General features: G+C 40.0%; 1 protein-coding gene across 2 annotated transcripts in view; it reads right to left on the bottom strand.

Annotated features, from left to right (window-relative positions):
* Positions 1–14,121, bottom strand: part of Ppp2r2a (protein phosphatase 2 regulatory subunit Balpha) — a 62,120-nt gene that overhangs the window by 22,065 nt on the left and 25,934 nt on the right. Inside the window, exon 3 of one of the 2 annotated variants that reach the window (XM_059273422.1) lies at positions 7,829–7,923. In XM_059273422.1, coding sequence (XP_059129405.1) covers positions 7,829–7,923 — 95 coding nt within the window. Of the gene's footprint in view, positions 1–7,828; positions 7,927–14,121 lie in introns of both variants that reach the window. The other variant, XM_059273421.1, reaches the window with a different exon arrangement.

Genomic DNA, 14,121 nt, shown 5'->3' with positions numbered 1-14,121 from the left:
AGAATCAGAACACCCCAACTATGAAAAGAATAAAATAATGAAGTACCAGTGAGAATTACAAGACACACATGGCACTCTGTATCGTTCCAATTTTAGTATATGTGCTGCCAAAGCGAGCACACACATGGCACTCTGAAAAGAGCAAGTCTAAGGCCATACTTAGAGAAGAACCTTGTTCTAAAGGCACAGAAAATATTTTCAAAAGATCAGAAAAATTCTCAGGAAGAAGTGACACAGGAGGCATTCAGGACACAGACAAGACAACCAAAGAACATCCCTCATCAAACCATCATTCAAACACCAAATACACAAAACAAAGAAAGTAATCTCAAAGCAGCAAGAGCAAAGCAGTCAAGTCATTTATGGAGCGAGGCCCATCAGAGCAGCAGCAGAATGGCAACTGAAACTTGCAAAGCCAGGTGGTCTCAGCTCTGAAAGTAACAAATGCCAATCCGGACTACTCCATCCAGCAAGCTATCTGTCATAACAGAAGGAAAAATAAAAATTTCCCACAGTGAAAATAAAAGTTGGGCTGGAGAGACGGCTCAGAGGTTAAGAGCACTTCTAGAGATCCTGTATTCAATTCCCAGCAACCACACAGCGGCTCACAACCATCTATAATGAGATATGGTACTCTCTTCTGGTATGCAGACATACCTGCAGATAGAACACTGCATAATAAATACATAAATACATAAATCTTTTGTAAAAAAAGAAAAAGACTAAAGCAACTTATGACCATGAGGTCAGCTTTACAGAAGATATCTAAAGGGAGAGAAAAGCAAACCCATCTACAAGGACACAAGAGGAATAAACAATACTAGAGTAATAGTTAAAACCAGATGAAGAAAACACCAAACACTACAAAAATCAACAAAATACAAACCTTTCCACAACAACTCTGAATATTAATTATCTCAATTCTCCAATCAAAAGCCACAGATTACTACTGGATCAAAAAACAGGTGTCATCTATTTGTTGACCCCAAGAAATGCAACTCACCACAAAAAAGAACTACTTTAAGGTGAAAGAATGGAAAAAGGTATTCCAATCACTTAACATAAGAAGCAAGCAGGTGCCACTAACAGCTGATAAAAAACAGGCTTCAAACCACAGCTACGGAGAAAAGAGAAAAGGCCACGTCACACTGACTGGGGAGACAATCTATCAATGGACAGCGTGATTCTAAAATCATATGTCCCAAACACAATTGCACACCCAACTTCATAAAAAACTACTAGATAAGCCGGTCGGTGGTGGCGCACGTCTTTAATCCCAGCACTCGGGAGGCAGAGGCAGGTGGATCTCTGAGTTCGAGGCCAGCCTGGGCTACAGAGTGAATTCCAGGAAAGGCGCAAAGCTACACAAGAGAAACCCTGTCTCAAAAAACCAAAAAAAAAAAAAAAAAAAAAAACCAACAACCTACTAGATATAAAGTCACAGACTAGCCCCAGTACAACAGTAGTGGGTGACTTCAATACCCCACTTTAGGTCACCCAGATAAGAAAATAGAGAAAGATTTAAAAATCAAATGACATCACAGATCAAATGAACTTAATAGACACCTACAAAGCATTCCTTCCATCCAAACACTGTAGAATACACTTAGGAGCTCATGGAACTTTCTCTGAAAACTGATCACATCTGTTTCAGACAGGAAGCATGTCTTAAACACAGGAAAACAAAAACAATTCATTGCATTCTATTTGATCACAATAGAGTAAGACACAAAGTTAACAGCAAGATAAACTCATGAGCATACACAACCTCATGGAGATTAAGCAACACACTAAAATCAAGAAGGAAAGAAAAACATTTCTAGGGTCAAATAAAAATGAAAGTATTAACATATCCAATCCTATGTGTTATGATGAAGGCAGTGGGGGGGGGGCAGTTTAGAGCTCTAGGCACCTGCAGTAACAAGTTAGAGAAATCACTCAATAACACACTGGGGAGAAAAAAAAACAAACAAATCAGCAGGTAGGAAGAGACGGTGAAGAACAGAGTATAAATTAGCAAAACGGAAACCAACAACAATCAACCAACCACAGAGCTAGTTCTTTGAGAAGGAAAACAAGATAGACAAACCCCTAGCCAAACTAACCAAAAGTGAGAGAAGATCCAAATCAATTAAATTAGAAATGAAAAGGAATCCATTATAGTGGATACCAATGAAATTCAGAAACCTATTAAGTCTTACCTAAGAAAACATATTAGGAAAGTCGCAAAGAAATGGATGAATTTTTAGACAACTGTTCTACCAAATCAAGATGAGATAAATTTAAACACATCTACAAGGAGCACTGAGATTGAAGCAGTAATTAAAAATCCCCAACCTGCTGGGCAGTGATGGCGCACGTCTTTAATCCCAGCACTCGGGAGACAGCGCCAAACGGATCTCTGTGAGTTTGAGGCCAGCCTGGTCTACAGAGCGAGATCCAGGACAAGCACCAAAACTACACAGAGAAACCCTGGGGAGAGAGAGAGAGAGAGAGAGAGAGAGAGAGAGAGAGACAGAGAGACAGAGAGACAGAGAGACAGAGACAGAGAGAGAAAAGCCTCCAACCAGGAACTAGGAGAAAACTCCCTCAAGTTGTCCCCTGACCTCCATAAGTGCACACAGCATGTATACATACACACCCAGAAACATATATAAACAGACTATAATTTTGGAACATATCTTTAAGTAGGCAGAGATGGACAGGATACATAGTGATACCTATTTTTTGTTAAGGTATTTAAAAAAAAAAGTCTCCCCACCAAACTAAGTCCAGGGCCAGATGGACTGATTCATTGGAGAATGTTACTAGACATTCAAAGAACACCAATGCTTCTCCAGCTATTCCATAAAATAGAGAAGGAAGGCAGGTTACCCTAGTCTTTATTATGCTAGTATCACCTTGACACCAAGACCAGACAAAGCTGCAATAAAATTGTAACCCAGACCAACTAGCCTGAGGAACTTAGAAGCAAAATTCTAAAACAAACAAAGAAAAACTACATCTTGCTGCCTGAACTCAGGAACACAAACAGATCACATCAAATTGGTTTCACTCCAGAGATGCAGAGGTGGATGGTTCAATATAAGTAAATCGGTAAATGTTATAAATTGGACAAATGGACTAAAGGACAGAAATCACGTGGCCATCAAAAATAGATACAGAAAGGACTTTTGACTAACTTCAACATCCCTTCATGCTAAAAGTCCTGGATAGAAAGAATATATCTCAACATAATACAGGCTATATAATACACACCTATAACCAACACTAAATGGGAAAAACTTCAAAGCATTTACAATAAAATCAGGAATAAGATACTCCTATCCAATACAGTGATGGAATGAATTCTTAGCTAGGACATAAGACAGGAGAGAACCAGGGACTCAGTGGTTAACACTGGCTGCTCTCCTAAAGGACCGACATTGAAGCCTAAGCTCTGCAGTGGGCAGAAGTTAATAATACAGAGACTAGTTGTTGTGGAATATTAGTGTTACATTTGTTTATGCTGTGGAAGATTTGTTTAATAATGCAAAGACGTGTTGCATTCTTTTCTGTTGCATTTGTTTAATTCTGTGAAGCTGTGTTACTCTGCCTGTAATAACACCTGATTGGTCTAATAAAGAGCTGAATAGCCAATAGCTTGGCAGGAAAAAGGATAGGTGGGGCTGGCAGGCAGAGAATAAATGGGAGGAGAAATCTGAAAAAGAGGAAAGAGTGAGAGAAGGAGGATTCAAGAGGTCAGCCACCCAGCTACACAGCCAGCCAAGGAGTAAGAAGAAAAGTATACAGAAATAGTGTAAGATAAAAGCCCAGAGGCAAAAGGTAGATGGGATAATTTAAGTTAAGAAAAGCTGGCAAGAAACAAACCAAGCTAAGGCCAGGCATTCCTAAGTAAGAGTGACTCCATGTGTTTGGGAGCTGGGTGGCGGGGCCCCCCAAAAGAGAAAAGAGTAAAAAAACAAACAACTACAACCAGTAACTGATCAAAGTGACTGGGAGCTTCAGCCCTAAATATATTAACTCCCCACCCCTATCCTTGCCTCAGTAAACATCCCAGATATGATGCAAAGAATTGAAGAGCCACAAGTTAGGGAAGAACGCCAGAAAATGTTTGTTTTGTGGATAAGATCCGGCCGTTGTACCAGTAAATTCACAGCAGAGTGGTTACCTGCACAAGATTTAAACAAGTCAGCCAGCATTTCAGCATAGATGGGAGAGGGGACTTACGCTCCATCCTTAGCTGAAGATCTACTGTCAATTGGTGAATACTGGGGGAGGGAGGAGTCATTTTTCTTTCAGGATACAGCCGGTGGTAGGCTGCCCGGAGTCTGGTGGATGGCCCTACACCCTTGTGTACATATGGACACACTAGCTGGACTATGTCAAAGAAGGGAAGGAGGAGAAAGGAAGAGACAGAGACAGGAAGGGTTAAAGGGAGCTTCAGGGAGGACTGCAAGATAGCAATGTTCACAAACATGTATGCAAAAATGAAATTCTCAAGGAAAAAACAATACTGGTTAAAAAGAAAGGAACCAGCAAGGTGTGGTGGTGCACACATTTAATCCCAGCACTTGGGATGCAGAGGCAGGAGGATCTTTGTGAGTTCAAGGACAGCCTGGTCTATAGCTAGGTCAGCCAGGGTGACAATTAAGATCCTGTCTCAAAAGAAAAGCACGAATTATTTCAATATTCACCACCTCACCTGAGCATCCACAGAAACAACAACACTCATTACAAATCAAACAACAGCTGTACAACCTTCTAAGACCTGTACTGTGATCATCGCAAAGGGAAACTTTTCAGATATTTCCTTTGTTGTCAAAACAAAATAGCAAGATGGGTCATCTATTTCAGGATACACCCAAAAATTTATTTACACACACCATGGCTGTGATCCTCAAGGAAATCTCTTTACTGTGTGCCTCAATTTCCCTACTAAAATAAGCAATATAGCCTTGTTATGGAACTTTTTTGGAATTTAACCTAAAAATTAAAAAAAATCATCTTACTTTCACCAATATAGATGTGAATCCCTCAGCTCTTGCACACACATTCATAAATACTCACAAAGACCCAAAGTTATCCCTTAAGACACAGCTAAAAGCATGCCCAATTAGATTAATACCAACAAGATAAAGTTTCAGAAGGGAAATCATCACTGTTACTTAACCTATAACTTAAAAACACATTTTATACTAAGTAATTCTAAAAATAATGCATATAAACAAATAAATTCTTTTCTTATCATGGGTCATTATCAAAAGTTAGCCATTCTGCTTATTTCTTTGTAGGACAGTACTTATTTCAAACAGCACTTTAGAATCTTCAGAGAAATTTCAGAAAATAAGAAACTATTCTTTTTTAAAAGAACATTAGCTGGGCAGTGGTGGCGCACTCGGGAAGCAGAACCAGGCCGATCTCTGCGAGTTTGAGGCCAGCCTGGTTTACAAAGACGGGTTCCAAGAAAGGTGCAAAGCTACACAGAGAAACCCTGTCTCGAAAAACAAAACAAAAGAACATTATTCATTTCTTTCTACTGGGGGGTGTGCCACAGAAAAAAGCTAGAGGAACCTGTGGGTGTCTTCTCCTGTCACGTTGAGTCCTAAGGCTCAAACTATCAGTCATCAGGCTTGGCTGAAGGACCTCTACCCACTAACCTGTCTCACAAGGCTGAAACTACTCTCCAATACGGATTACTGGGCTATTTCTAACAAACTTACATTATTTAAACAATTTCTCTTAAGTATGTCAGGTTTTCACTACCAATCACTATTGCTGGGTCTTTTAGAAAGGTTTTATAATACTTTGAAAACTAACAAACTCACATAAAAGCAATCATTTACCCCATTTAGCCCTAGATTCCCACCCCCCTTTTGCATCTGATTTAATAGCAATTTAACACTTACAGAAGGTGGAAATGATTTCACTCTCATGCAAAATATTTCCAAGTTAGCTTTTTGCTGACAACTTCCACTTTAAAATAGCAATGGCAGGGTGACTTCAGTGAGGAACCTGAACCTCAGACTGAAAAGCCTATATGCATTACCCTTTGCCTTCTAGATTAAACAAAGTAATCGGAACTGATTTTGAAGTTTCTCTTTAAACCAGTTGTAGTGGCACACAGCCATAATTCCAGGACTTAGAAAGTAGAGCCAGAAGAACCAAGGTCAAATTCTCTGCCAAATTCATTGTTGGCCTAGGCTGTATGACACATTATCTCAAACAAACAAACAAACAAAAAGCTTTCTTAAGAGCAGAGGATGTCTAAAGTCTTAAGTAATAAAAGTAAAACATTTTGGAGGATCTAACACAAAAGGGCAAGGGGGAAATTGAAAAGATACGCCAGAAGTACTATGGCCATTCTGTTTCTAACTTGATATTTTTGTTTGTAAAGAAAGGAAGCAAGTCAATTTCACCTCTAAGTATTTAAAGATAATTATGGTCAAGTTTTTAGCTGTTTGAAACTAGAACAGTGGGCTTGGGATGTGGTTCAGTTGGCACACTGCTTGCCTAGCATGCATAAAGTCCTGGGTTCAATCCCCAGCAAAACTAAAACTGGGCATGGTGGTATAGGCCCATAATCCCAGCAACCCCGGCAGTGGAGGCAAGGTTATCAGAAGTTCAAAGCCGTCCTTGGATAAATTTAAGGCCAGTCCGAGCTACCTGACACCCTGCCTCAAAACAAAACCAGAAACAGAAAACTGAGTCAGCCTCCCTTCCCACCAAGATCACTCTCTGTCAGGCAAAGGTTCTGGAGTCTTTTCTTACTTTCTTCCAACCAAGGAAAAAAAAAAAAGAGATTAAATTTTAAAAGAAATAAAAGGAGACATTTAGTGTTTGTGCATCTTCTATTCAGACACTATTAATCATTTCTTTTAAAATTAAATTACCTACCTCACGGGGGTGTTGTGAGGATTAATTCATTAGTGTTTCTAAAGCACTTTGAGATCCTCAGGTCAAAGGCGCTATAGAAGTGCAAAGTAGTAGTATTATTACTAGATTCTTTGCTTATTTAAGGAATTTCACAATCCTTTCAAACCTTACCCTGTGTTTTGATTTAGACATTTATCAATATTAACTTCTTTTGAGTATGTTACAGACAGACAGGCAGGGACAGATGTCTCAAAGCCAACTAACTGTCTTAGAAGTTAAGTTACACCTTGACCTAAAATGACAGCAGCAAGCTTGGAAATTAGCCAGGATGACAAACTGCGTCCATACAAAATTTTTATGAGAAATCCTGTCAAATCAGATTTACAAGTGTGCTTAAGTTGTAAGAAAAAAAAAAGCTGAAATATACTTAACCACAGACTCTGTATTAAAAAATGTAATTCATAAAAGAGGAAAGGAAACAGCATCCAACTTATTTTAAAAGCTAGCACTGTGTCATACATTAATTACATGCACACATGTGCAAGTGCAACACAGACATCTAAGGCCTAGCAACAGTTTTTGTATAAACTGACAGCAAAATAATGTGGCTGATTTTCTTCCAGTCAACCTCACCCTCAATTACAGCAGCTAAGCCTTGAGAGAAAGTCTACTTATCACTGAGGGTAAAGGCTTCAAATCTGGTTAAATCTTGGATTAATCAACTAATCCCTACCCTCTTCTCTAACCAAAGGTTTGTACAATTAAAATGGGTTTTCAAATAAAAACAACAAAGGCATACATACACACACAAAAAGCTAAGGAAACCATGAGCTATCTGCATACAGAATATTTACTCAGGGTTTTAAAGCTTCACCACCCTGAGGGATTTCTACAGCACAAATTCCAGTTTCAATATCAAACTGAAAAGGAGACACTCAATTTCACCACTTACCTCCTGCTCTTGTTGAAAGATGACAACTCTCCCACCTTTATCTCCTGTCGCTAGTAATTCTCCAGAATGATTAAACTCTACTGTAGAAATTATATCTGCTGTATAATTGAAACAGAAACAAAAAGACATCAGTTTTTGTCCCCCCATTCACTTAGGGTGTTCCTAACAACACTCTAGATCTATGCATCACCCTGGCATCAGAAACAAAGAGATTTGAGGTCCTTTTGTGAACACTTTAGTTTAGGTGGAAAAAAAATCTCCCAAATAAACCAAAACCAAACCATTCCACCAATCAGGAACATAATAATAAATGCCAGTCTTGTAAATATTTCTCTTAATTTGTGAATGCAGGGAAATCCACCACATATCTGTGGGATCTTGTTTTGTTTGTCAGGTTTATTATGGCCACGTGTATGTGTGACTTGCAGGGGAATGAACATGCCAACCCGTGCATGTGGAGGTCAGAGGACAGCTCTGTGGCACAGGCTCTCTCCTTCCATCTGCACACAGGTTCCAGGAACTGGATTTAGGTGCCCAGGCTTGTTCTACGAGCACTTTCCCATTGAGCCATCTTGAAAGCCCAGGGAGGGTTTTTTGGAAAAAGAGTCGCTTGCAGCCTGATAACTTATTTTCCTTCCTGTACTTCTTGAAGTATTTGATGATAACACCATTGAACAATGATCATTTTGTGAATTTTCTAACTTAAGTACTGTTCATTGATTTGGTTTTTCAAGATTAGCTGAGTAGCCCAAGCTGGCCTCAAACTTGCTATCCTACTCCAAGCTTCCTGAGCACTGGAGTTACATATAAGTGCCACCACACATGGCTTTATTCACATACTGCTGATGAGCATGATGACATTTTTGCTTTTGTTATATTGGAGGGGTTTACTATGGATCAACTCTGAAGACTCAAGTACTCTAAGCAAGTGCCCTTCTCTGCTGCTAGACATGTTTATACAAACCCAAAGCCTTCAAAATTAAGGCAGAAAGAGGCCAATATGGTAGTGCAAGCCAGCAATCCCAATACTGGGAGGCAGAGGCAACAGAGTCAGTCAGGACTTCAAGACCAGCCTTGACTTCATGAGACCCCCGTCTCAAAAACAAACAAAACACCAACAAAATTCTAAGACAGATATTACGGAAGCGAGCATTTTTGATGTAAAAATAATTTCGGATGGAATTCTAATAGCCATAAATCCAAATATTCCCAAATATCAGTAACACACTCTTGAACACAAAGAAAATAAACATGTTTATTAGAATACACACCATTACAACAAAGACAGAATTATGTCATAAAAGCTACCAACATGGGGAATACCTTTAAGATTTTTAAACTAACAATTCCATGTTTCATAAAAATGAAAACACTGTCAGAATCATTATACTAAATGTGATATATAGTCCAGTACAAAACACTGAGTTATGTTCTCATAAATAAAAAATGGTAAAGACCAAAATACTCTTTTAAATGGAAGAGTCTTTCTAAGGACAATAAAAATGTTATTTTACAATAAAGACTGTCTTACTAATCTTAGAATATGGCTAGTTAAAAGGGAGCCCTCCAAACATTCATCAACTTAACACACAGCAAACTTTAGGCACACAGATTTTTCAAATTATTCAACAAAAGGAATTCTTGAAAAGGCATCATCCGTTTGTACATCAACTCAAGCTGAAGAGTTGGTAACAGATTCTATGCACACAGCAACTCCTCGTCCAGGTTTGCCCTTTGCAAATGAAATGAGCACTTCTTTGGGAGTGGAATACAGTGGGTGGGAATAAGAGCAGAGCATTAGTGGTCTATATTGACCTGGCCAGTTCTTGCTGTGTCATTTACTTCTAGAAGGTCTTGTGTGGCATAATAAACAGATAAGATGATCAGATAGCCAAGAATTCAAAGTTTTAACACTCAAAGGAAAACATCCACTTGTAGCTTCTGTAAACTGTAAAATTAGTGACAACTGCGGCACATTAATGGACCAAATTTTCAGCCTTATCATTTTCTAAATATTTCAGCTCTGAGTTGTGAAGCAATTCAGTCACTTGCTGGTTTTATAATTTTAAATGAGAATGACTTTGCAAAGAAGTAATTGGAAGGAAATCAACCACTACAGACATAAGAGTTCTGAAACGGAAGAAGGCTGCACATATTTTAAATACCCAATAAATAAGAGATTCAAAAGCACTTCTAGTCCCAGGGTGGAAACTATGGCCCACCAATGTCTTTATAAGCACATATAATGATTGGAACCCAGTACTAAATACTAAAACCTAAAGCTGTTTACCAGCAAGCCATTTTCAGAGAATGTCTGATAACTCTAGTTCTTGTATAAGAAGAACTGGATACTTATTAACATTAATAAAACAAGCACAACTTATTTATACAAAATAACGCCAAAACGTATTAACAGACACAGATACATGGAACTGCAATGTGCCAAGTGAGCACTGAATGATGTTCATTTCCTATTCACAGCACTACTGTATCTTTCTCATTTTCCATGTCTAGAAGAACAAAGGGAAACTCTAGAGATCAGGTATGTTAGGGAGTGGTGCTACATACAAGTATCAAGTGTCAAAGCCAGGATTCAAATTCAGCAGCCATATGATTACAGTAGCAGTTCAGGATTCTGTAAATCATGGAATAAATGTAAAGGAATACTGTCTGAGTATTTAGTTTGTTACCCCCACCCCCAAAGCTCCTGAATTCAACAAAGCACCTAGAACCAAACAAATCAACTTCAGACCTTAGCAATGACTAAGTAATAACTAACACTTAATGCAGCACCTGCTACAGTCAAGGTACTGAGGATACTGAGTGATTACACATTCTAAATTCCACCTCTGCAAGAAAGGAGAACACAAGAATGTATTCATAAGGAAGAAAACACAGACAGACAGGCAGGCAGGCAGGCACCCACCCCTGCTGTAGATGATTGATTGATAAATAAAACGCTGATTGGCCAGTAGCCAGGCAAGAATTATAGGCGGGACAAAGAGAGAAGTCTGGGAAGTAGAAGGCTGAGAGGAGGAGACGCCAACCTGCTGTCCAGAAAGCAGCACGTAAAGGCAGCAGGTAAAGCCACGGAACACACGGTGACATATAGATGAACAGAAATGGGCTGAGTTCAAGTGTTAAGAGCTAGACAGTGGTAGGCTAATGGCTGAGCAGTTTAATTAATATGAGCTTCTGAATGATTATTTTATAAGCGGTTGTGGGGTCCGTGGGGCTGTGCAGGACTCCAGAAAACTCCAGCTACACATCCCCACACCAAGGAGTTAGAATGATGGCTCAGTGGGTCAAATGCCTGTCTAAATGAGCTCTAGGTGCAGTGAGGAAATCCCATCTCAAAAATAAGGCAGAGTGACAAGACTATCAACATTGACCTCTGGCTTACAAATGCACATGCCACATACATGCCACATACCACGTACATGTACACACACACACACACAGAGCCACGCATAGCAGAACAGTTTATAACCCAGCCCTCAGAAGGTAAAAAGCAGGAGGACTGTCCTGTTTGAGGTCAGCTTGGTCTACCATAGGGAGCTCTAGGCTAACAAAAGTTACACAGCAACCCTATTAAAAGTAATAAAGAAAGCCAACCGAGAAAGATAAAAGACAAAATTAATCCTAGCACATAAAGACCAAATAAATATGTAGAGATGTCTCTTCATTTTAAACTTATACAGGACTGAGTGTAGCTCAGAGGTAGAGAATACTCTTAGCACACAGGAGCCTGTTTCACCCCCAGAAACAACTGCTGTGGGATGTATGTCACATGTGTTGCTGATAATAAATAAAACACTGATTGGCCGTTGGCTAGGCAGGAAGTATAGGCGGGGCAAGGAGGAGAATAAAGCTGGGAAGTGGAAGGCTGAGTCAGAGAGACACTGCCAGCCGCCACGATGAGAAACAGCATATGAAGATGCCGGTAAGGCACAAGCCACATGGTATAGATGAATGGAAATGGATTAATTTAAGCTATAAGAACAGTTAGCAAGAAGCCTGCCACGGCCATACAGTTTGAAAGCAACATAAGTCTCTGTGTTTACTTGGTCGGGTCTGAGTGGCTGTGGGACTGGCAGGTGAGAGAGATTTGTCCTGACTGTGGGCCAGGCAGGAAAACTCCAGCTACAAACAACAGGTAAAAAGTACAAAAAGCCAGGCAGTGATGGCACACGCCTTAATCCCAGCACTCAGGAGGCAGAGGCAGGTGGATCTGAGTTTACAAAGTAAGTTCCAGAACAGCCAGGGCTACAGAGAAAAACCCTGTCTTGAAAATTTTTTTAAATAAATAAATAAATAGCTGGGTGGTGGTGGCGCATGCCTTTAATCCCAGCACTCAGGAGGCAGAAGTAGGTGGCTCTCTGTTGAGTTCGAGGCCAGCCTGGGCTACAGAGTGAGTTCCAGGAAAGGCGCCAAAGCTATACAGAGAAACCCTGTCTCGAAAAACAAGGAAAGGAAGGAAGGAAGGAAGGAAGGAAGGAAGGAAGGAAGGAAGGAGTACAAATAAAGGGAAGACGACTCATCTTGGATAAATTGCTGAAGTGTGTCTAACCATCTGGGTTGTAGGGTCTGGCAAGCTGCACTTCAAAATACAAAATAAAGGCCAAGCTCATGCTGAGCCATGTTCCCAAATGCTATGTGCATGTACTTTCAAACGTCATAAAATTCAAGGGAAGATAAATTTTAATCCTACTTCCGAGAACTACTGTTATTTTAGTATCTCAGCAAAGAATATTGTGTGACTGCACAAGCTTAGTACCAAAAGGCAAGTATGTATCCTAAAGCTGCTTATAATACCAATTTCCTAAACATTACAAAGTAGGTTTGATGCTGTTTGGACAAAATAAAAACAATCAGGAAACTGGAAACAAATGACCAGGGAGGTAGGTAACAGATATGGAAGCCATTACTGTATCATTTTCCATAGACACACCAGAATACCTCTACATACTACTCACATGACCAAGCGGTCAGCACTTACATACTGCACAGGAACACAACACTGCAAACCCGCAGGGGTGCATCTCTTCAGCACTGTGATGGTGAATCTGCAGTGTCAACCTGACCAAATTTGGAAACCTCTAGGAAACATACCTCCCAATGTCTGTGTTTTCAGATTTGTTTAGCTGAGGAGGTAAAACCTATGGGTGGCAATCATCTCAGGGACTGTGGTCCCAAGCTGAATAAAACCAGGGGAAGGGCAATGTGGAGTGTGGACAGCCACCACTGCCTTCCCCAGCATGAGACTATATCTCCTCAAACCATAAGCCAAAACAAACTCTTTATCATCCCTAAATTGCTTGTCAGCTATGAGAAAACTAATACAAATGCCTAAGGTTAAAATTGTTATCATGCACTGGGTACTTATCTAAGCAAAATGAAAACTAAAAAAGGGACATCCGTGCTCAGGGGCTTTGTAATCACTGAAAACTGGACACAACTCAATGACCTTAGCCGGGGTAGGTTTACATCCATACGTGAAATGTCACTAATCAGCAAGAAAGAACTACTACTGGTAGAAGTGATAGCATGGATACATCTCAGGATGCACTGGGCTAGTGAACAAAGCTAGATGCAAATGGCACAGCAGAGGCTGAACTAACAACAGAACACTAGCTGATTGCTAGGGTCAGGGATGGGAGACACACTACAGGGCCTGGAGCTTTTGGAGTGACTGAACTACTTGGTGTACCAGTTGTATGGTGACTGTGACTGATTTTCTCAAAGCTTGAAGCACTGTGTAACTAAAAGGTTAAGTTCACCATGTGAAAATAAGTTTGTCACAGGAAAGTAGCAAAATCCAAACACTAGAATCTTTTCCCAGGCATTCTATAATCCTAACGTGGCCTTTCACTTACTTGTTACCAAGCTTTCTGGATTTAAGGGTACATTAACGGATTACAGCATTCCCCAAGTACTGCATGGCATTCAAGCTTGGCTTTCATAACTTTACATCACTCATGTTTTCAGTAATACATACAAATGCTCACTATCATCTGCGTCCCTAAAGGGCTACAACAACCAGAGCTAGCTAGCTGTCCTAACTTTGGCTACTAGGCTTTCTCACTGTCCTGAAAGCTTCCTCCTTCCCTTCACCAATCTCAATGGTCCCTGGCAAGTCATAACCAATAGGGATGACAAGACACTGAGGATACGGTCACAGCTCTGCTCTGCCAACAGGTAGTGGTTTCGGTGTCCAGGGTTGGATTTTTCTTTCACAGAGCATGTGCTTTTATATACTAAGAGGTAATTTAATTCATCTAGGAGGAACAAGA

This window comes from Peromyscus eremicus, chromosome 9 (assembly GCF_949786415.1).
Source record: "Peromyscus eremicus chromosome 9, PerEre_H2_v1, whole genome shotgun sequence".
In the NCBI taxonomy this organism is placed as follows: Eukaryota; Metazoa; Chordata; class Mammalia; order Rodentia; family Cricetidae; genus Peromyscus; species Peromyscus eremicus.
The sequence above is the reverse complement of the archived record's forward strand: the minus strand, read 5'-3'. Positions and strand labels throughout refer to the sequence as shown.